The sequence below is a fragment of the Gopherus evgoodei genome, chromosome 18 (genome assembly GCF_007399415.2).
Source record: "Gopherus evgoodei ecotype Sinaloan lineage chromosome 18, rGopEvg1_v1.p, whole genome shotgun sequence".
In the NCBI taxonomy this organism is placed as follows: Eukaryota; Metazoa; Chordata; order Testudines; family Testudinidae; genus Gopherus; species Gopherus evgoodei.
In genome coordinates, this window is record NC_044339.1 from 16,210,472 (window position 1) to 16,232,532 (window position 22,061).

Below are 22,061 nucleotides of genomic sequence, written 5' to 3' on the forward strand. Positions count from 1 at the left end.
AGTTAACCACTCAGAGTGAAGAACAGACCTTCTGTGCAGTGCAGACATGCCCATTGTCCAGCTCCTTCACCACGAGAGCATCTTTCCCTGCCTGCCATTTTAAAATAAGCTACAAAGAAGTGTAATGCTTTGAGAACGCAAGGCTTACTGGGGTCCAAAGTAATTAAAAAACTTACGTGGTCCAGGGGATTGGTCAGCCACAAATCAGCCTCTGGAAAAATATTCTGCTTAGAGCAAACTTAATGGTTTAAAAATGCTTGTAACTCAAAAGTGAGAAACATCAAGAAATAGGGAAAGCGACATTAAATATCTTGCTTGAGACCTCAGTCAATGTTATGGAGAGAAGCCACGAGTCTTGGCTGCCATTTTACCCTTTACAAGTACACCGAGTATTCATACCTTGCGGTGTACCAAGCCACAAGTCTGGCATACACGGCACATGGTTCATTTTATAAACGCAGGAGGACTTCTCAAGTCCCAGGAGCAGCCTAGAAGTGGGTTCCTCAACAGCTCCAACAGGGTTGCAGTGTCTAGAGCTTCTGGGATCGTGCAAAAGCAACTGCATGGCCCGAGTGAGCGTGGTATGCTCCAATCTGTGGGAAAAGGCATTGAGTATAAACTCAGCATGAGAAAAAGAAGCCAGTGGCAAGTTTGGAGCCAGAAGGTCTGACTGCTGCTTTCAGCTTCACGTTCACCCAACTCCTATAGACAAAATACAGGAACAAGTTTAAACCTAGAGCGTGATCCAATACCACGTGTTACAGAAGCATGACCACCACCATCCTGGTCGTGAGCAGGGACTAAGCCATGACCCTCTACAATTTGAGCCAAAGTCCAATAACTGAGAACTATAACAGACTCCTCTCTGCTGTGGAATGGGCACAAGTCGTGTTGAGAACACACTCAATAGTGCATTGCACTAAGAACGGAGAACGTGAGGTACTGCAAGCAAGCTCACCATTTCACATTAACGATAATTAATTAGCACTTTTAGCTGCAATCCTTCTCTAATACATTCACAGTGGACTTGTGTACGTCCCTTTTTAATGTGATTTCAGCCAAATATAGTTTGAGATTACTTTCTTACATTAAAATAATTGATTGACTTAATATAAAACTAAAATTTTTACAATTAATTTTTATTAAATTTATTTTTAAAAGTAATTCATGAAGAGATACATCTTGGATTAAATTACACTGACATTTCATTAGCCTTGGATCAATTTTTCTTATTTATTTATTTTATACATAGTGGGTTGCAGGACAAGTTTTTTGCTCAGTTTTTGGGTTGCTGACCAAAGACTGATTTTAAAGATCTGACTGCGGGAAGGATGGTCCATTGGTTAGAGCACTAGCTGGCAGCCAGTGTTCAATTCCTGGCTCTGACACAGACTTCCTGTGTGACCCGGGGAAAGTTACTTAGTCTTTCTGTGCCTCAGTTTCCCGCCTGTAAAAAAAAAAGGGGGGGCACTAATCTATATCTACTTCAGACAGGTGTTGTGAAGTGCTCAGATATTATGGTAATGGGAGCCATAAAGTATTTAAGATGTATTATGGATCTATCATAAAACTTCATTCAGTGTTCCCTACATCAAGCCCTTCAATTTGCAGCTGAGCAAGGGTATAATCTTTTAGCAAGACATCTAGTCTTGGAGAGGTTGAGAATCACTGAACTGTGCCATGCGGAATACGGCATAAGACCCTCACATTCACTTTCCTGCTTAGAGGGTGTACAGTGCCTGAGACCTCTCTGCCAGCTGCAATTTTAATTCTGGACAGCATCTGGAGATATGCAGTACAAAATAAACAATTATCTCACGGCTTACAAAGCAGCTCTGCAAATGTCAGTTTAGAAAAATGAAGAGGTTAATGACACATGCCCTATACCATGAGTGCTAGGAAAATGCCATTCATTGTAAGTTCCCGGAGTATGGCGATTTTAGGAGGTCCTGGTCTACAAATCTCTTTCATTCGAATGCAGCTCTTCGCCTTTGCGGACAGTAAATGGTGACAGGTGCATTCTTCTGACGAACGTTTTAAAAAAAATTCAGTCTCCACTCGAGATGCAAAGAGTCGTGAAAAATCACATCCCAGATGAGACAGCAGCAATCCGGTCACAGGCTTCTGCTACTTGGGGAGAAATCCACGCACCTTCCACCAGGAGACTCATTTCCTGTTACAAATGAGTATCACACGCAGATACAACAGCCCCTGAGCCAAGCTGGTGGCTTCTCTCATATATGCGCCCTTTCCTCTAGGAAGCCAGAAGAGGGCCTCAGTTTCCCCTCGGTGGAAGAGGGGACATTGTCTACTTTGCAGGGATTTTGTGAGGTTTAATTCCCTCCCATTTGTGAAGCAGGATGAAATCTTCAGCGGGGCGGTGCAGTAACAGCACTAAGGAACATTTTTATATGCTCCCCTCTCACACAGGAAGGCAGAGAGTGTTCCAGGGTCCAGGTGGAATGTGGGGGAGGGGGGATGATGGAGAGGAGAAACTCGAGTGTGGAAAAAGACAAAGGGACATTTGTCTTGGGCAAGTTCTGCTCCCAGACAGGCCTGTGCAAGACAGGAGGCCTTTCTGTGGTGTTGTGCGAATTCCCCCTCCTCCAATTTTGGGTTTCTGGGGAAATTTTGACAAAAATGTCCATCTTTTATTTTTGTGTAAAACTTGTGAAAATTTGTATTTCCCTCCTCATATTTGACGCTGCAAAGCTAGATTCATCTGACAAAGAGTTTCCACCCCACCTCTCACTCGGCATGCAGCCCACAGTAGAGTCCTGAACACACACAGCCCTGTTTCCAGGTAGCTGGGCTTTCCGCTCTGAACAGTTCACACGCACCTACTGAGGCAGTGGTCCCCAACCTTGTCTGTGGGGCAGGCGCTGGACGACTAGCCACCGAGGACCGTGGAGCTTTTTCTATCTATCTGGTCATGTCACCTAGCCCATGCCCACCTTCTCCAGTACAACAGCGAAACGCAGTCCACAGGTTGATACAGATCTAACACAGAAAGCTAACAATAGGCCTGCAGGCAGAAAGGAAACTGCAGAAAGGGAAGCTGCTGCTGACACAGCTGTTTTCTTAACTGACTCGGCTCTATCCGGCTCTGCACATGCATCAGCCCTCATAACAGCTAGACAGGGCATCCTCTCCTTCACCCAAATCAAGCTTTCAGGCCCAGGGTGTCTAATTTTAACTCAAGATCGCCGTGGCATTCAGCTATCACCTAGAGGTACAATGACACATCAGGCGCAATCAGCATCTCCTGTGCAGCTATCCTTATGGAAGGTTCATTGACAATAATTGCTTGTAGTGCCTATGCCCTCCCAATGGCCCATAACAGCTCTCAGAATGGGGCAGCTAGACAACAAAAGAGCAGTCAAAGACAGATCCTTTGCACCAATAGCTTCACCCTCAGATCCTGTGGTGCTGGTACCTCCTCCTTACCCAGACCACAGCTCCTTGGCATCCTGTAAAATAGGTGATACAGAACAGCAGCCAGCCTTGGAACCAGCTACACAGCCCCCTTCATCCAAGACACCTCTAAACACGGTAGTTACGCCACCTCACGCTCCAGTGATGACCTTATCTCCATTGTGCAGAGGTACAGATATTAATAACGTCCCACCATCACACAGCAAGTCACTGGTAGAAATGGAACTGGAAGCCAAGAACCCCCACACCCAGTTCTGCTGTTCTAGCCACTCAACAGCACAGTCTCCCAGCACCTGTGTGTTAGTCAAACCTTTTGTGAAAGCCTGAGCGGATTCAAAGTGAGGGGGAAATAACTGTTTCGTTGTTTCCAACATGAGCCCTATTGGGTCACAATAGGAGGGTAAGATCCATGGTATAAGCCAGGCACAGACAGTTCTGGAAGTTTAAAAGGGCACGACGTTAATCTATCCGGCCATGTCTTCACTGCAGAAACAGGTGTGTTTTCACCAGTCATGCACTGACTTACCTTCAGTATCTTATGTTGTGAACTGAGGGCCCCATATCTGTTCATAGAATCTTGCTGTAACAAATACATAAAAACATTAGAATGCAGAAGATACAGAGGCAGATCAAAACCACACACAAACATCAGCGTGGCTACATAATCATGCCATTAAAAGTACATGCAAATCAACGCACATGATGTTTGGTCTCCTCTATAAGACTAAGCATTGTATCCATTTAACCTAAGAAGGGTCACTTCTCAGGGAGTGCTGCTAGAATGGATTAGTTTAAAATAACCAAACTACTAGTTATGTCTGGGCAGGAAACAGTTTTCCTGTCCCATAAGACTTTTTTTTTTTTAAATGCCAAAAAGTCCAATCACAAATTGGACAAAAACTTGAAAGCTTGAAAATTTTGTGAACCAAAAATCCAAAAACATCCCTTTGGTTTGGGTTAATCAAAATATTTCTTTTTGATCAGTTTGAAACATTTCATTTCGATTTTGATTAAAATATTTAGTGTCAAATTTACTAACATTTCTAAGTGAAAAGTTGTTTCGAGACCAAAAAAACCTCAAAAAACTTTCTGATTTGACAATATTGAAATGAGAGGCTTTAACTTTTTTTTAAAAACCAAAAGTTTTTCAGAGCAGGTGTTTCACCGAACCTGCCCGTTTCACAAAAAATATTGGTTTCAAGGAATTTTTTCCAGTTTAAAGAAAATGAAGGATTATATTCTGCTCTCACAGTGGCATAAAACTGGAGTAACTCCACTGACTACAATGGAGTTACACCAGTGTAAGTTGAGATCAGAATCTGGCTCCTGAGTACATGCACTGAGATGCAGACAGGGAAGTTATTTAAAATTAAGGGGCAGGATTCTGCTCTCATTCCTCTGGTGTAAATGCAGAGTAATTCTAGCTGGCCTGTGATTCGCACCTGAGCTTTGTAAAGGACAGAATTCCCTGAGAACTGGGATGATGGCTCTTGTTAACGAGCTGCAGGGGAGAGAGAGAGACACAACACAAGCCCTAAGCCCTCGACTACATGTGAAAATTACACCAAATTTAACTAAAAACCAATCTTTGCGCTGGTTTTACTGCATCCGTTTAAACTCCTGGATATGGGCATAGCTACCAGATATGTGTTTACAGATAGGTAACGTGTTCAGTGAATGATTTGCACTGCTTTAAACCAACTCGATTTTAATCAAACCGGTGCGGTTAGTGTGCTGACGAGGCCCAAGACCCATTTAGACTTTCATCTGCCTGCAGCTCCACCACTTGTGTTCCCTGTGTGGAAACAGAAGGCAACATGGTCTCTCCAACATGTACAGTTCAATGGCACCACCTTGCTCTCATTTACCTGAAAGGATTTCTTGCCGTTTACCCAAACGCCCTGTTCCCTCAAGTGTGGACCTTCCCTCTCTTTCATGCACTTCTCATTCCTCCCTGCACCCTTCCATTGGTCCCTGCTCCTAGCACCCCAAAGCTCTCTGACTCCTCTCTACCTTCTTGGCAATGACAAGTCCAGAAGACAGGGCCCAGATTCTGTTTTTCCCTGTGAAAACTTAGAGCTCGCAGGGGGCAGGTGGCGAACAAGATGCAGAATTGTTGCCTTTTCACAAGCTTCTCTGCTCAGATCTGTATTTGGGCAGCTTTAAATAGCACGGGACAGATCACAGGCAGCACCATGGAACTGCAAACTAAGCACAGTGCATAGTTACTGCTATCTTCTAACCCACAACTCAAATTATATATGCAATAGGGCACAAAATATCACCACCTAATGAGCTTCCAGAACACACAATTGCTGCATAGCCATCAATCTATTTAGCAAGTATATCCACTATGCTAATTCTATAACTGCCTGGTATTTAGCAGTCACAGAAGAACTGATTAAATGTTCCACCTAGTCTGGCGCCCTGTTTCCAGCAGTGACCAATTTCAGATGCTTCAGGGAGGGAGTAACAAGTCCTATAATCTAAAGTAAGTGGGTTACCCCCTAGGGATGCATTTCTTCCTGACCTAAGCCCTGAAGCATGAGGATCAAGATTCCTTGTCGTTTTTTCCCCAGTAACTGTAGATGCTCTTCACATTCACAGGAATGTCTCACAAGTACACCCTATTAACTTCTTCATTAAAAGCAGATATACCGTTTAGCCATAAAGGTTCCCCTTTGTTTTCTGTGCTGCTGTATTCACAGCACTGAGCAAACTGCAGTGAGGATATAAATGAAGAGGGGCTCTGGCATTTGCACTTCCAGCTGTCAGGGGATTTAACACCACAAGGAGTAGTTATGGGGCTGAAAACCCTGAGATGGGATCAATCTTGCATTATTTCAGCCCCATAAATAGAGAATAGGAAGCCTGTGAAAATCAGAGGCAAACGCTGAGCTATCTGGGCTCCTAGGGACTTGAGTAATAAAGTTCTGCCTGAATTCAGCAGCACTGAGACTTTTATTGCTGTTGGTCACACAGCATCACATGTAGTGAACAACAGCCACCAGTTATGCAATAGTCTCTGTTTTGCAAAGGGCCAGGGGCTACTGAAGATGATGACAAAGGACTCCCATTTCCACTGAAAGATGCCCTTGCCCACCCCGAGGGGAAAAAGACACCCTACCCTTTCAGACAGACTGGACTATTTCACCTAGAGCCTGAGCTGAGCCTGCAGGCCATGCCTTGGGCCTGGCCCCTCACTGGGCGAAGGGCGGGAGCTCTTCTCTGGTCTGTTATTAAACAGTTGATGTTGGGGGTGTGGGGGGGAACTTTGCTACCATAGGCTGAATAACGAGCAAAGCCCAACTGCCTCCATGAACCGCCCCTTGAGACGCATCATTTTGCTCTGGCTCTCTGCACCAGGTAGCTGGTAATTTAACATGCAGATTGTTAGTGACAAACGCCCATCTCCCATTGGGACAGAGCTGCCAGGGGAGAGGCTTTACTACTCATGATCTCCCCTCGACTCCGTTCTGCTGCTGCTGCGCTCCCACCCATGGACCAGGAGAAACCATTTACCCCCGTCGCAGTGACAGTGTCTATAGCTTCCCTGCAGTATAGTCCCCCTCACTTCTGCGCTGTCCCTATGCTTGGTTTCTCAGGTGAATACAATTCTGTCCAATACAAAAACAACTGCACTTTCCTTTGCCAATAGGCAGCTGAACAGGACTCCACGATGCCACAGAGGCTAGTAGTCTGGTCACTCAGTTTGTCATTTACAGATCTGGGCAAACAATAGGGACTTGGGCTAGCAACGTCCCCAGAGAGAGACAGTTCTTTTCTCGCTCCCAAATGAGTTGAAACAGACCCTTACTATCATAAGACTAATTGTTTGTGTAGACAAGTTCACAGCAAGCTGGAGTGTGAATCTACTACGCACTAATATGCTGTGGACTAACTGTCCATATGGACCCTGCTGATGCATGGCAACAGTCTGGGCATGTCTACACGGGAACATCCAGGAAGATTAATCTGAATTAACTACAGGTGTGAATTTGAAGTGAATTAGTTAAACTGCATTAAATCCCAGTGTGAATACTGTTATTCAGAATTAAGGTGGCCTTAATTCAGTTTAGTTTAGTTCACTTTGGAAATGAATTCAGATAAACTGAATTAAGGCCTCTCTAATTCTGAAGGAAGTTGTTCACACAGGTGTTAATGAGGTTTAACTAATCCAGTTCAAATAAACACCTTTAGTTAATTTGGATTAATTTTTCTGTATGCCTCCATGTAGACAAACTCAAACTATTGATGCAAGTCAGCAGGGTCCACATGAACACTTAGTCCACAGCAGGCTAGTGTGGGATGGATACACACTCCAGCTTCCCAGGAACTAAACATTCACATGGACAAGACTTTAGACCATTAATGATGAAGTGACCCAGGATTCATCCTGATGGGACACCTCTTGGTCCAAAACTCTAATGCCAGCATCATCCCCAATGAGTCTTTTTTCACTTCCCTCTGGGTAGCTGTATTTTGGTGTGCAGCTGTGGAAATACTAAAAGAACATCTCTCTATCTCTCAAACACACACAGGGACATACTGCACCTACCTTCTCTTTGTTGAGTGCCTCTTGAGCTTCTAATTTATACACCAAAAAATCTAGAAAGGAAAAAAGAAGAGAGAGTTTAACTGGATGGAATTTACAAGGATGTGCTTTAGATTTTCAGAAGCAGAAAAACTCCTTGCTGGACAAAAGGCTGTGATACAGCCCAATGGAATGCAGAAGCTTTTAAGAGACTTAAAGAACACTGAGGTCCTTTCTGCTCTGTGCAATCACAGACTGTGTAAGTACTTTCCATTAGACCTGTCTGCCATGGCCAAAATTTCCCTTCTTCCCACTGCAGTACAGTGTTCTAGACAGCTGCCACGCTGCACCCCAGGGATGGCAGCATTTCAGCGGTGCAAAGATCACGCAATTCTTTGAGGGCCCTTTGAGAAGAAAGATGCTAGTAAGAAATACATTTTAAAGTTACACAGTGGCATCTCTCCCAGCCCAGCGGTGGACTGAAGGAGAACATCAGCGGCACAGCTACAGCATACACAGGTGGAGGAAGCAGTGCATTTTACAGCAAACTGATTTATCTTCACACACATTTCGCCAAGAGCTGTGGCTACTGAGCCAAAGCCAGCCCCAAGAGTCCAAAGAGAACCTTGGGACATCTCATCCTCTCTCAGACACGATTTACATAGGAAGGCCGGACTGTCAATTCTTTAGGGCAGGGAAAGTCATTGTACTGCATGTACAGCATCTGATCGGGGTCCTTAGACACTGCCATAAAACATATCATAATAAAATGATTCAAACTGACTCAACTTAACCCACTGCAAGAGGCAAAACATGAAGACAACAGAGTCTAGGGTTAAGGAAAACACAAGTGTAGCTGCTTTAGATCCAGAAAGCCCTTTGAAAAAGAGGGCCTGTCCTTTCCTGAGGCTTTATTGCTTATGCCAAGCGAGGGACCCAGTTGCTGGCTCTGGCCTCCTCAAGCTCCCATGACCTCTCACCTCCCTTCAGTGCTCACTCCACTCTGGCACTGCACCTCAACAGGGCCCTACAGCACCAAGCTGCTACTCCAGGTTTGCATCCCCTTGCCAGCTTCGAGCAATGTCCATCAATCCCAATCTGCAGCATCCCCCATTAGTCCAGTCTTGGGACCACACACGCAGCTCTGCAAGGGCGTCTCGTTGTCCTGCTCTGCAGCATCCCCCGATATTCCAGTCCTTGGGCCTCTAATTGAGCTGCCTGGTGGACACTTTGATGTAAATAAGAGTCCAGCAAAGTGAGATGCACACATGGCCTGCATTGTGCAGGAGGTCAGACTAGATGATCATAATGGTCCCTTCTGACCTTAAAGTCTATCAGTCTATTTTCATGTGCAACTCAACTCCAGTAGACAGGCATAAATAGCACTGCATTCAGTCCGGTCTTCACCAGCCGATGGGGAAGCACTGGCTCCTGCAAGCCTCACAAAAGTGCATCATTTATTTGCTACACTGTGTCCTCTTAGAATGGGAGGTTAGGTGAATTCCCCACCCCAGCTTGGTACCAACTAGATCCGATCACGGTATTGTAGATCTGTTACTGGAATTGAGAAAGGGATTCAATTATTTGGTGTCTGCCTGCGTGCTCCTCCCTCGGACTCAAACACACAAATAAGAAGGGTCTTTCCATGAAGAACGTGCCACTGGTGCTCTCATGCATCTCCCAAATTCCCACCACCAGGGTTCCCCTGCATTCTCCAGAGGACTGTCCCTGCTGGAAGAGACACAGCTGCCCTAAGCAACCAGGATCTGACAGTGCCAGCCCTCGCTGCTGAAGGTACCACAATCAGTGGAGCAGGAGTTAACACAGAATAGTTAGACCCCATAATGTATTGGTGGGCTTGCAGAGACCAGCACAGGGCCAGAAGTACCTGTGCTTTGTCCAAGCAGTTCTAAAGCCAGAGATGCCCTCCCTTGCTCAGCTTAGTCATCAGGGCCGCAGTGAGATCAGAAGTGAGCTCCGACGAAGCACCAGGCAAGGAGGTGATACAGTTGGGAGCACCAGCGTGCCTCAGATTTCTCCCTCCTACTGCAAGAGCAGCCCCACCAAGACTCCGTCTCTGTGCTCTCACTCCCAAGACGGCTGTGTAAATCACTACTGCTGGGAGGCAGAGTGGCCCAGGGGATAAGGCACTGGACTGGGACTCAGGAGACCTGGGTTCTATTCCTTGTGAGTGACCTGCTGAGATACCATGGACAAGTCATTTCCTGACATGGTGCCTCAGTTTCCCTTCACCAGCCTTTGTCTATTTAGATTGCATGTTTGTTGCACAGAGTGCAAAGGGGCCCGTATCTTGGTCAGGCAAGGTGCTTGGTTAGGTTAGGTTAGGTAACGGCTCTATGAAACTTATGCCCCCAACTCGCTTAGAAGCTTCAGAGAAACCGAACTGACCCCAACTGCTGTGTCACTGGGAACCAAGCACATGCCACTCTGCAGGGATGGTCTGGGGGGCAGAGCTTTTCATTTTACCCCCCAAAATGCTGAGCCAACTCTAGCCCAATATTTCACAGACTTGCCACCCTTTACTTTAAGGGCACAGCAGCACATCAGCTCAGTGCAGAGCTCTCTGGGGCAGGGACCGTCTGTTGGATCTATGTCTGAACAGCGCCTGGCACAAGGGGGGCCTGGTGCAAGAACGGGACTCCCTCGTGCTACCACAACACAATGAATGGTAATCAAACCCCACTGGGAAGGGATGGGTACAGGGAGTTAACACATTGGCTTCGCAGATCCTCGTGGAGGAACTGTGCCAACTTCCTTGTGCCCCAGTCACAAAACACTACATGGCTCGCTATAGATGGCTTCCCAAGAGGAGGCTACCCGAGTAATTGTCGCACGTACAGCAGGTCAGGACAATGGGGAGTGCGTGGTGAAGATAGCGCTCCTCGTCCTTCACTTCACGAGCAATGCGAGGTTTGCTTGAAATAAATGACCTACTGGACCCTGTCATGGGGAAAAGCTCCTCAGCTTTCTCAGAGCCAAGATGCACATAGCCCTGAGCCATTCAGAGTCCATGCACGCTCTGCAGCGATCCATTTGGCAGGCGCCTCATTTCCTAGAGCAACGCTGACAAACTATGAAAGAAATCTAAATATTAGAAGACAGACATTCAACATTTGAGTCAACTATTTATCCACAGACTCATGACAACTTCGGCTGATACATGTCAATGTTTCCAGAAATGCAGGGAGCTTAGGAATGAGGCCAAAAAGGATAGATGTATTTCTCCACAGATGATACAAACCAAGCTGCTAAATTGCCAGCAACATTCAGGGCTAAAGAGATCTGCCATCCAGCATTCAGTGTTACTATGAGAGACAGGCTCTAGCCCCTGTGCTTCTTATTCCCTATTCAATTTCATGGTCTTAAAAATAGACATGTTCATCTCTGCATTTCAAGCTAATGGGAGGTTTTACAATTTGCAGCCGATGTCAATAACAAAGAGCTTGCAATAATGCTATTATTATTAAGAAGCACTTCTGCAGCTGCAAATCTTCAGAGCACCTTGCAAACACTGAACCTGTAATAGCTGTATTGATTTTTGTGAAACTGAACAAGCTATTTCACCTTGCCATAAAGTTTACCTATTTAGAAAGAAGAGGTATGGTCCAGTGCTGGGTTTAGTTAATGGGTTTGAAGAACCCAGATATTATGTCACAGGTGTCAATGCAAAAGCCTAGACAGACGGGTTGATTAGACAGGGACTAAATACAGGAGTAGGAGCCATTAACTCCAGAGATCCAATCCCTGATCGCACACCACCTCCTCCCTCTGTGGCCTCGGGTGAGGCACAAACCATTCTGTCTCAGTTTCCCCACGTGTCAAGCAGGGATAATTCCCACGTACCGCCTCATGAGGACACTGGGAGGATTCATTAACCTTTGAACAGTGCTGTGAAGGTGGATATCACTCTAGGTGCTGTGTGTTATTCCCTGGCGAAACTATCTGAGTTGCTGCCGGCCTCTGCTATGCCTGAGCAAGAGACTCACCTTCTTTAGTCTTCTTGTGCTCCCCTCGCTCCTTCTGCAGGGATCGTTCGAGCCGTGATCTGTGCTCGTACACAACTAGGGACGCAAAGAGAAAGGAAAAGCATGACATAAACCAGCCAAACAATTATGCATTCCCCAGCATTTGCTCCTCACAGCCACAGAGTACAAGTGTGTGCAGGGGACACATCCTCAGCTTCCCCTGAAGCGGGACAGAGAATCATGCAGTGGGGGAAGCCCCAGACCCCGCTCCCCAGCGGGAGCTCGTGGGCCAGTTTAAAATGGCTGCAGCCTGCAGTTTACCCACCCCTGGGCTACTGGCAAGGCAATGCTTTGCCCTTCTCAAAGCTCTTCTCCTACAGCATGGGTAGGCAACCTAGGGCACAGGTGCCGAAGGCGGCATGCCAGCTGATTTTCAGTGGCACTCACACTGCCCGGGTCCTGGCTACCGGTCCGGGGGGCTCTGCATTTTAAATTTAATTTTAAATGAAGCTTCCTAAACATTTTTAAACCCTTATTTACTTTACATACAACAAATAGTTTAGTTATATAATATAGGACTTATAGAAAGAGACCTTCTAAAAACATTAAAACGTATTACTGGCACGTGAAACTTTAAATTAGAGTGAATAAATGAAGACTCGGCACATCACTTCTGAAAGGCTGCCGACCCCTGCCCTACAGGCTGAGAGCACCCTGCCGCCCCTGCGACTGATCCCGCACTGCTGCTGCTTTGCTGCAAGGAGAAATGGTTCTTGCACTGGGGAGGCCGGAGTGGAACAAATCCACTGCTACTTTGAGAACCACACCTAGATTCTGAGGAGCCAGATTCCTAGCCAGGAGAGATCAGTGTTGCTCCATTGAAGTCAACAGAGCTACACGGATTTACGCCAGCTGAGGATGTGTCCCTGGGGTGGAGGGAGGAGGGAAATCAAGCTGGTGTGGCTTTGATTCAAATGCACCAGAAACACCGTTATACACTCCCCGTTTCTCACCCCTTCCAGTGATAAGAATCAGGAGTCTCTCTCTAATGCTGAGAAGCTAACAGCAGCTTTTTATTGGGTTTAAAAAGGGATTCCTTATCCTTTAAAGCAGGATTATATTTAAAGGAGCTATACAATCCTTCTATACCTCTGATGGGACCCATAACAAAGTCCCACTTTGTAGTAAGTTACCAAGGCTGCTCTTCAGTTCACAGAATGCTCCAGTTCACATCTTACACACACACACACACCCCTTCTGCCCCCGTCAACCTGAACCATCCCAAGGAGTTTTCAAGCTGGATGGTGATCCTGTCAGCCCGCACTGAAACGCAGCCAGCTCTTCAGCAAACCCTCCCCAGACAAATCCAGCATGGCAAGCCAACTGACTGCAAGTGAACAGTGTGTGTGTCAAGCATGGTTAGGGTCAGAAAAAGGGACTACACAAAGTAATAGCGTTCGCTGATTTGATTTACTCAAGTCAATTTCATTCACTCACTGCTACTTCAAACCAATTTCAGTTGCTCTTCTGAAAGTGTTAAAGGGAAGAAGTAAGGAGGACACAACAGCACCAGTCAGGACACAGGGGTACTATTCCCAGCACTGTCTGAGGCCAAGCCAGTCTCTTAAACTAACTCTGCCTCGTTTTGCACATCGGTAAAGCACGTCCCTGCCTCACAGACTCAACGTCTGCAGAAGCCCTGACTGTCTCTTTATACCTGGCTGATGTGTGCAGACACATTTACAGGGTCTCTTGTTCAGCTGCTAAGAGGCAAACATGGTGGGCGAATTTTAACATACCAGATAACAAGCACAAGGGTGCCTTGTCACAACATGGAGGACCCATTCTCCCACAGTTCACTACTTCACTGGTGCAACCCATCCTCACTAAGACCTGGATCTAAGACACTTTAGATACAACAGCAGCAGATTTGGGTGGTGCATGAGTCTATATTTTAAATCCACACAGAACGCAAGAGTTGTTCTTAGTGCTAGAGATACTTTGGGTCAGACAGCACTGTCTATGTATTTGAGGAAGAAAGAAAAAATTTTAAAAACCAGAAAGTGATTTTTAAAAGGAGGTTCCATTAATCACCAGCTGCACGTGAGCCCAGGGCTCACCACTGGGCTGACACATGCAGTTACCTGAGAAGCTCAACTGTATTTCTCGGCAAGAAACTTCCAGCAAAAAAAAACCACAAGGCTGCTGTTTAATCCCACACCCTGTATCGCTGAATGGGAAGGGACCACAGTCCAGTCCCTTGTTGACCAGCCCACAAGAGGATATAAAAAGTGATGGAACTTTTAAAAAACCACCACAGCTTGACAGGTTCTTTTAAACTGCTCCAGTCTTAGGAATAAACATCCCCTGAACTTGGGCTCTGTTCCAACATGTTGTGCTGGCTCCAAGACCCAGCCATTCCTAGCTGCTCCATCCTAACCTAGCAACTTGAATTGTCTTTATCTTCCAAGAGTTTGCAGGTTGTGTGCGCAAGATAAAGGGACATCTGCCTTACCCAGTTGCCTGAGGCCATTAACTTTTTTTATTTTTATTTTTTAAAAAACCAGTGAGCAAAATATCCAGTAGGTTTTTGCACTTAGGCTAGTGAACTTTCCCTGGCGCTGGTTAGGCCTCAACTGGAGTATTGTGTCCAGTTCTGGGCACTGCATTTCAGGAAAGATGTGGAGAAATTGAAGATGGTCCAGAGAAGAGCAACAAGAATGATTAAAGGTCTTGAGAACATGACCTATGAAGGAAGGCTGAAGGAATTGGGTTTGTTTAGTTTGGAAAAGAGAAGACTGAGAGGGGACCTGATAGCAGTTTTCAGGTATCTAAAAGGGTGTCATCAGGAGGAGGGAGAAAACTTGTTCACCTTAGCCTCCAATGATAGAACAAGAAGCAATGGGCTTAAACTGCAGCAAGGGAGATTTAGGTTGGACATTAGGAAAAAGTTCCTAACTGTCAGGGTAGTTAAACACTGGAACAGATTGCCTAGGGAAGTTGTGGAATCTCCATAGCTGGAGATATTTAAGAGTAGGTTAGATAAATGTCTATCAGGGATGGTCTAGACAGTATTTGGTCCTGCCATGAGGGCAGGGGACTGGACTCGATGACCTCTCGAGGTCCCTTCCAGTCCTAGAGTCTATGAGTCTATGAGAGCAGGTTTTGTGCACAAATAGCCTGGAGTTGCCAGTTCTGGATGGGGTCAGCCACTTGTTATATCCTGGGGCGAACGCTGAGGAAGCTTGTTAATGTACAGTCACTCTGTACAGCTAGGCTGAGGTAAGGGGCATGAGCTTATGAGGTAAGGGGCTACAAGATTTCTTTGTAAAATGATGGCAGAAAAGGGAGCTGGATGAGACTCAGGAGCAGGAGCAGCCCAGCTGAGATGCAGAAAGAATCAGTCGGCTCCCTCCCACTGCCACTCACCCCTCAAAACCCCAGGAAATGGGCAGCACAGCACCCAGTAGCTTGTGACCATTCAAGCCCATGCCATGGTTCCTCAAAGGAAAAGCAGCCCAAAACAGACAGTGGCAGCTGCAGGATTCAGGTGGCCCAAGTCATCAGCTTAACCTAGTAAAAGAGACTTTGATCTCTACCAGCGTTTAGCTGGAAAGAGTTTCAGCTCCTAAGAGCACCTGTCTAGTGAGTGATTTCACACCCGCAACAAAGTCTTTAAAGGATCTGTCAATCCCACCCACCGTATATCAATGAATAAGATCAAAGGCGCCTGACAATTACATTTGATGGGATATTGAATGACAGGGTGAGAAACCAAAAGAGCAGCCTTAAAACCATCAAGAATGGACTCCGTTAGCAATAACGGCAGGTTCATAACAGCAAATGCAAATTCTAGGTGGGCTTTTCAGAAGCCCTCAGCATTGGCCCAGTTCTGCTCCCGCTGGAGTTAATGGGAGTTTTGCAAAGTTAGGCCAATGCTGAACATTTTTGAGAATCCTCGAAGAATGGCCAAGGGAGAGAGACTGGAGGGGAATCAAGGGTGTGACAGTAGACCCATGGCCAGAGACATGCTGAGAACTAGAGCTAGTCGGAATAGTATGGCCAAAACCTTCTTTCGACAGAAAAGGCTGTTTTCACCACAGTCTGCTCTAAACCATTTTAAAAAGTGTAGATTTTGACAAAAATTCCTGCGGGGGGGGAAACAATACTCCTAGAAAGGAAGGTAGAGCATGATGAAAGACAGCGATAGAGCCATGCAAGTGTTTCCAGAGCCAGAAGGAACAGGGTGGAGAGAGAAGCATTTCCTGTCCAGAAGCAAGTCATGCTTCTTAGTCAATCTACTATGGGCCCACTGTATCCCAAGTGGGATTGCTCTAAAATGAGTCTCAGGAGTGCTGACTTGAGTCTTCATTGCACAAGCTTCCATTAACCATTAACCAGCTGCTCCAGTCCTCTGTCCCCTCCCACTGAAGAAGACCTGTTATTTCAGGCCGCACCATCGGAGCTTTGGGCACAACCAGGGAAACCAAATTTATTTGAACTTTCGGCCCAAGATAGGATTTGAACTGAAGATTCCACTGGAAACACGCCAGCGCACAGACACCACATTTGATTGGATGCCCAGGGCTTACTTCAGGGCTCGGAGAATTTGCAATCCTACCAGATCTCGCATGCTAAGCAAGGCCAGGGCAGGCCAATAATTGGATTGGGAGGACGCTAAGGAAATCCTGGGTGCAGCACAAAGTGGGTGTCAGTGAATTGGTAGGACAAACCCTGCGTGAGCACCAAACCAGCATGGCGTTGGGGGAGCGCTGCGCTACTGGAGGTAGAATGTTCCAACCATGTGTGATCAGCGAAGACTTTTCACAAGAGGTGAGGGTTAGTTTCTGCGGCTTGAGTGATTCCAATTTGACTTTCTACCTTAAAATCAGCCACTCACTGTACTTTCCATTGAGACTATTCCCAACTGATCATGCAGCTACTGCATTCAACAGCATAGGCGGCTGCATTTAAGTGGCAGGTGAAAGATCCCTAGGTGCTTATTTCTACAGAGACCCCAACTTGTAAAATGCTTTGGAGCATTCAAGGTGCAACAAGTTGCTATGTATGCACAATAAGCAAATCACGGTGGCATTAAAAGTGCCCCGAGGCTGGATACAAACTAGTTCTCTCTCCAGGTCCGGATACCTTGCCCTGTGCAGTAGCAACAGCAAACAAGCTGCTTGGGCTGGTGGTTTGCAAAGGGGATGCTCCTCTATCACAAGGGTGGCCTGCTTTGGTGCCTCAGCTAGGAAGCCTGGGAGTTTGTTTTCCTTTGGCCAGCCAAATCACATGCTTCCTCTCTGTCGCAAGTCTGAAACAGCTCCAGGCCGAGTCGACGGCAAGACTCAAGCTGCCCAGTGCCTCCAGGTCAGCTGCTCTGTGTTAGCAGCACGCAGGAGACAGCCAGACAAATGCTTCCTGCCACCCACCCATTCCCCGACTCATTAATTGGTCCTAAAGCGGACACAAGCCATTCAGGATAAATGGGCCAGCTAGCTTGCTCTCCCATTACATGCACAAAAGAATATCTATGCTGTGCACAGGGTAACCCGGAGAGAAAGCGACAGATTGTTTTGTGTATCAGTCACATGACAGATAAAGCGCCAAAGAAACCTCCTGATGGATGATGATTTTAATCCAGTTTGAAATCTGAAAGCTACCCAAGAGCTCTTTCTGGTTCGCTAATACCCCCTGCTTCCAGAAAGGAGACGTGGCCAGGCTGTGGCATGGTGCTGGGCTGTGATTGGGTGGAAGAGGGGATAAAACAGCTGCTTCCAAAGAAAACCCTTTCACAGCTGGGCCCTTTTGCGCGCGCACACACACTGCACGGGCCACAGCCAAAATCCCCAGATGTCTATAATCAATCTTGAAAGGCTGTCACATCATCTGCTTGATCACACAGCAGTGGGCAAAAACAATTACTGTCCCCCCGCCTCCTCCAAAAGCCTCCCATACACACAGCATGCTTGGTGCCAGGATCCCATGGATGCAGGACACGTGGCAGCAGGGACTCAGAATCAAAGGAAATGCTAGGAATGCTTTGACTGTGTCTAAAATATTATTGTTCAGCCACCTAGCTGCGCTAAGCTTCAAACTAGGGTTATGTACATGTCTGTGTATGTTATTTTATACACCCACAGGGGAGTGTACACACACACACACACACACACACACCCCTCTATTATATAGATATGAGCTTAACCTACAACTCCGAAGTCCTGACATCAAGACTGGAAGCCTCCCTAAAAGACATGCTCTAGCACAACCAGGAGTTAGAGGCTCGATGCAGAAATCACTGAGTGAAATTCGCTGATCTTCATTAGACCAGACGTTCATGTGGTCCCTTCTGTTAACCTGGCTCTTTTGCAGCACCTCCAACGTAATGCATAAAGCCTCACAACACGCTCAAGTCTCAGTTCTGGCTATACTACTGCAACTGGGCCTCCATAACCCCATACCGTAGACGCTTCCTGTAGTGACAGAAGGAGTTTTTCTATCCATGTAGGTCCATCTATCCTCCTCTCCAAAAGGCAGCAGCTAAGTCTGCAGAAAAATCCCTCCATCCCCAAATCTACACAGGGGGGGGGTGGGCATTAGGTCAACCTAACTACTTTGCTCAAACTGGGGAAAGTGAGGCACGGAGCAGGGACATGACCTGCCAGAGATCATACAGCGAGTCCGTGACAAAGTCCAGTCTAGAACCCAGATCTCCTGATGCCCAGACCTGCATTTTAACCACTGGCCCTCACCTCCTCTCTAGCTAAGCCAACAGAGCCAAGTGCAGCTTGTGTTAAAAACAATTACCAGTTTCCCTGCTTCAAACATCACTGAGCCCTGAGCCAACTGGAGGGCAGGTCCCACGGAGAGCAGAAAATGGAGTGAGAGAGCTCAGCCCCCAGAATCGCTGGGCAAGCACAGCCAACGGAGCAAAGGGGGCCCCTCCAGCAGCAGCCCTGCCAGGCTGCTTCTCTCATGCTCTTCAATTCTGCAACACATCATCATCTTCAGATCCCACGAGTGCTTTGTGAAGGCAGGCGAGTATCATAAGAACAGCCATGCTGGGTCAGAGCAAGGTCCATCTAGCCCAGTGTCCTGTCTTCCCACAGTGGCCAGAGGCAGATGCTTCAAAGGAAATGAACAGAACAGGGCAATTAAGTGATCCATCGCCTGTCAGCCACTCCCAGCTTCTGACAGTCAGAAGCTTAGGGACACCCAGAGCATAGGGTTGCATCCCTGACCATCTTGGCTAATAGCCATTGATGGACCTACCCTCCATGAACTTCTCTCAAGCTCTTTTGAACACAGTTATACTTTTGGCCTTCACAACATCCCCTGGCAACAAACTCTGATCATCAAGGTCCCAAGAGTGAAGCCCAACGAGATAATGGGGCTGGTCCCATGTCTGGCAGACAGAACAGTAAGAAGCGCCCTCCTCCCCGCCCCATTCAATTCAACAACACAAAAATCTTGCAGTAAATTGGAGCCAGCCTCACTCTGCCAGCAAGGTTTTGTCTGCTAACGTGGTCGAGTGAAGCATGAAAGAGGGGGACAAGGGAGACAGCCCAGCAGCGACAGAGCAAAGGGACAGTCGGTTACTAGTCACATCATAAAGAAGTCGTTTGATCGGTGCGTTAGATGCTGGGTGAGGGCTCAGACCTGGGTTCCGGTCCTCGCTCTGCCACAGGCTCCCTGTTTGACCTTGGCCACATCACTTAGTCTCTCTGTGCCTCAATTCCTCTGCTATATGATAGGGATAACTCTCTCTTTGGCCATCTGGTCTATTTAGACTGTAAGCTCTTCAGGGCAGGGACTATCTCTTATTCTGTGCCCAGCACAATAAGGACCTGGTCTTGGCTGGTGCTTCTAGACTCCACTAAAGACAAAGGCATTGTCCATTGTGCCAGGACACTGTCAGGTCAATTGTGGCTTAGACGCTAAGCCAAGCCTGAGAACAAGGGAAATGCTTGGCTCTTTTTTAAATCATTCCCCTGCAGGTTTTACAACCCATGAACTAGGCTTCCAAGGGAGGTTGTGGAATCTGTGTCATTGGAGATTTTTCAGAATAGATTGGACAAACTTGTTAGGGATGGTCCAGGTTTATTTGGTCCTGCTTCAGTGCAGGGGAGCTAGAGTTGATGATTTCTCAAGGTCCCTTCCTGCCTGACATTTCCATGATTCTTTATCTGGTGGGTTTTTTGTTTTTTTAAAGTCTCAGCTCCTGGAGTCAGATGATTAGGTGAGAATCTCAGCTCCTTTTAAAAGTTTCTAGCTTTCATGGTTACAGGGAAAAGCTTGAAAGCATGACCTGAGTGCAACCTCAAGGATCAGAAACCCAAACAGTGCAAAACTTGTCATGTTTTTCAAGTCAATCCTGTGATTTTGGGGGCCCGCCTCATAAAGTTTGAACACTTGGGACTGTCAGTACTGGGATCAGGAAGAGTTAAAGTTCACTGTCACAGCCGCTCGATTGTCAATTTGATTCCTGAAAAACTGTACATTTGAAGGCGAAGGGGGAGAAGAGTGACCCTTTCAGTTTTCAACAGGCTCTTCGTAACTCAGGCCAGGAACTGCTATTTAACTTTCCACCCGGAGGACCTGAAATCATCCTTTGAGACAGGCCCCCCTCTGTTGGAGTGGCTCAGCCAGCCGAAACACGGGCACAGCACTCGCAAGTCTTCAATGACAACTATATTTTTAGAAGCACTTATCCAGCCATTTGCTCAGCGAGAAGTCACCTGGGGGGGCTGCTCAGCGAGAGGTCACCCTGCCCTGCTCGTTCCATGCCCAGGTCAACACACAGATCCACATGAAGGAGCCTCAGTCAATGATCCTCAGTCATGTGAAGAAGGTCAGCCACCTTCCAGAGGCCCTCTCTGCACTGGCCTTCTTGGCGAGTTTCTCACTTGCCACAAGGAACTCCCAGTCTAAGTTAAACTGGGACGCAGCCAGGGATGGTAACAACTCTTTGGTGGGGTGGGAGATTGGACGTGGTGTTCCAGCAGGAAGAAGGCGTGGCTGCTTTGGCTAGCAACAAAGTCACTTGGAAGATGGCAAGCGATGGCACCGCTGGGTTTTAGGATCCCTTTGATTCACAATTTCACACTGAAGTTCATTACATTTGCTTGAGCAGCAAAGAGGAACTGTCCCCTCTGGGTACAGTATTTTGTATGAGGGTATTGTAGCGAGTGGCGCTAGTTTCCAAGAACACGGAGAGTTTCAAGACATAATCAACAGATCATCAAGATGCATTGACCTGGGAGGTCAATATTCAACATAGTCAGTACAACCCCCTGCCACATGGGCTTGTTTAACCCCTGAAAAACAGAAGCCTGACATATATTCATTTAATCTTTGGGGGATTTAGCAATTTTTGAGTTTTATGTAGATGTCCAAAACCAGGAGTTTTCAAGGCGCTCTCTTTGTATAATCATGTATATTATAGACACTGCTCACGACAGTAGTATACATCATAGAATATCAGGGCTGGAAGGGACCTCAGGAGATCATCTAGTCCAACCCCCTGCTCGAAGCAGGACTAATCTCCAGACAGATTTTTGCCCCATATACCTCAATGGCCCCCCTCAAGGACTGAACTCACAACCCTGGGTTTGGCAGACATAATGAGTAATCATTCACAATGATCCCTAATGTGCTATAACATACTACTCTTTCAAACAGCACTACAGTAAAGCACACTAGAGTACCTCTAGTGCACACCAGCAGGGTTGACATGGCTCAATTAGTGCACATGTTCATGTGCTTTAAAAATCACACCCCCAGAGAACATATTACTGCTCCATGCAGACAAGCCCTTAGATACAAGTAACTATTTCTGATGTTTATTGGATAAACACTTTTTTTTATTATATTACATATATCTCAAGGGTGTTTATCGGTGTTTAATTGGTTAAAACCTAAAAATCAGATGCCCTCTTTATATGTCACTTCAAAACCACCTTCTAACAGTGGGAACAGCTGCCAAGCCAAGCCCAGACAAGTACAAAGGCCCCCAACTCTGATTAAACAGCATGGTGCTGTTAGGAACTACAGCAGAACCAAGTGCATGGTGCACCACGCATGGGAAGTTTCATGTCAGAAGAGTC

The 22,061-nt window shown here is 46.6% G+C and overlaps 1 protein-coding gene across 4 annotated transcripts in view; it reads right to left on the reverse strand.

The window, feature by feature from the left end:
- The window catches only part of LOC115636800 (Golgi integral membrane protein 4-like), an 86,300-nt gene that overhangs the window by 58,480 nt on the left and 5,759 nt on the right, over positions 1 to 22,061 (reverse strand). For all 4 annotated transcript variants that reach the window (XR_003997067.1, XM_030537374.1, XM_030537373.1 and 1 more), the window contains exons 2-4: positions 11,977 to 12,051; positions 7,994 to 8,043; positions 3,962 to 4,015 (exon numbers count right to left, since the gene is read on the reverse strand). Coding sequence is in view for 3 of the 4 variants with exons in the window: in XM_030537374.1 (XP_030393234.1) it covers positions 3,962 to 4,015; positions 7,994 to 8,043; positions 11,977 to 12,051 (179 nt within the window). In the remaining variant the exon portion in view is untranslated. The remainder of the gene's footprint in view (positions 1 to 3,961; positions 4,016 to 7,993; positions 8,044 to 11,976; positions 12,052 to 22,061) is intronic.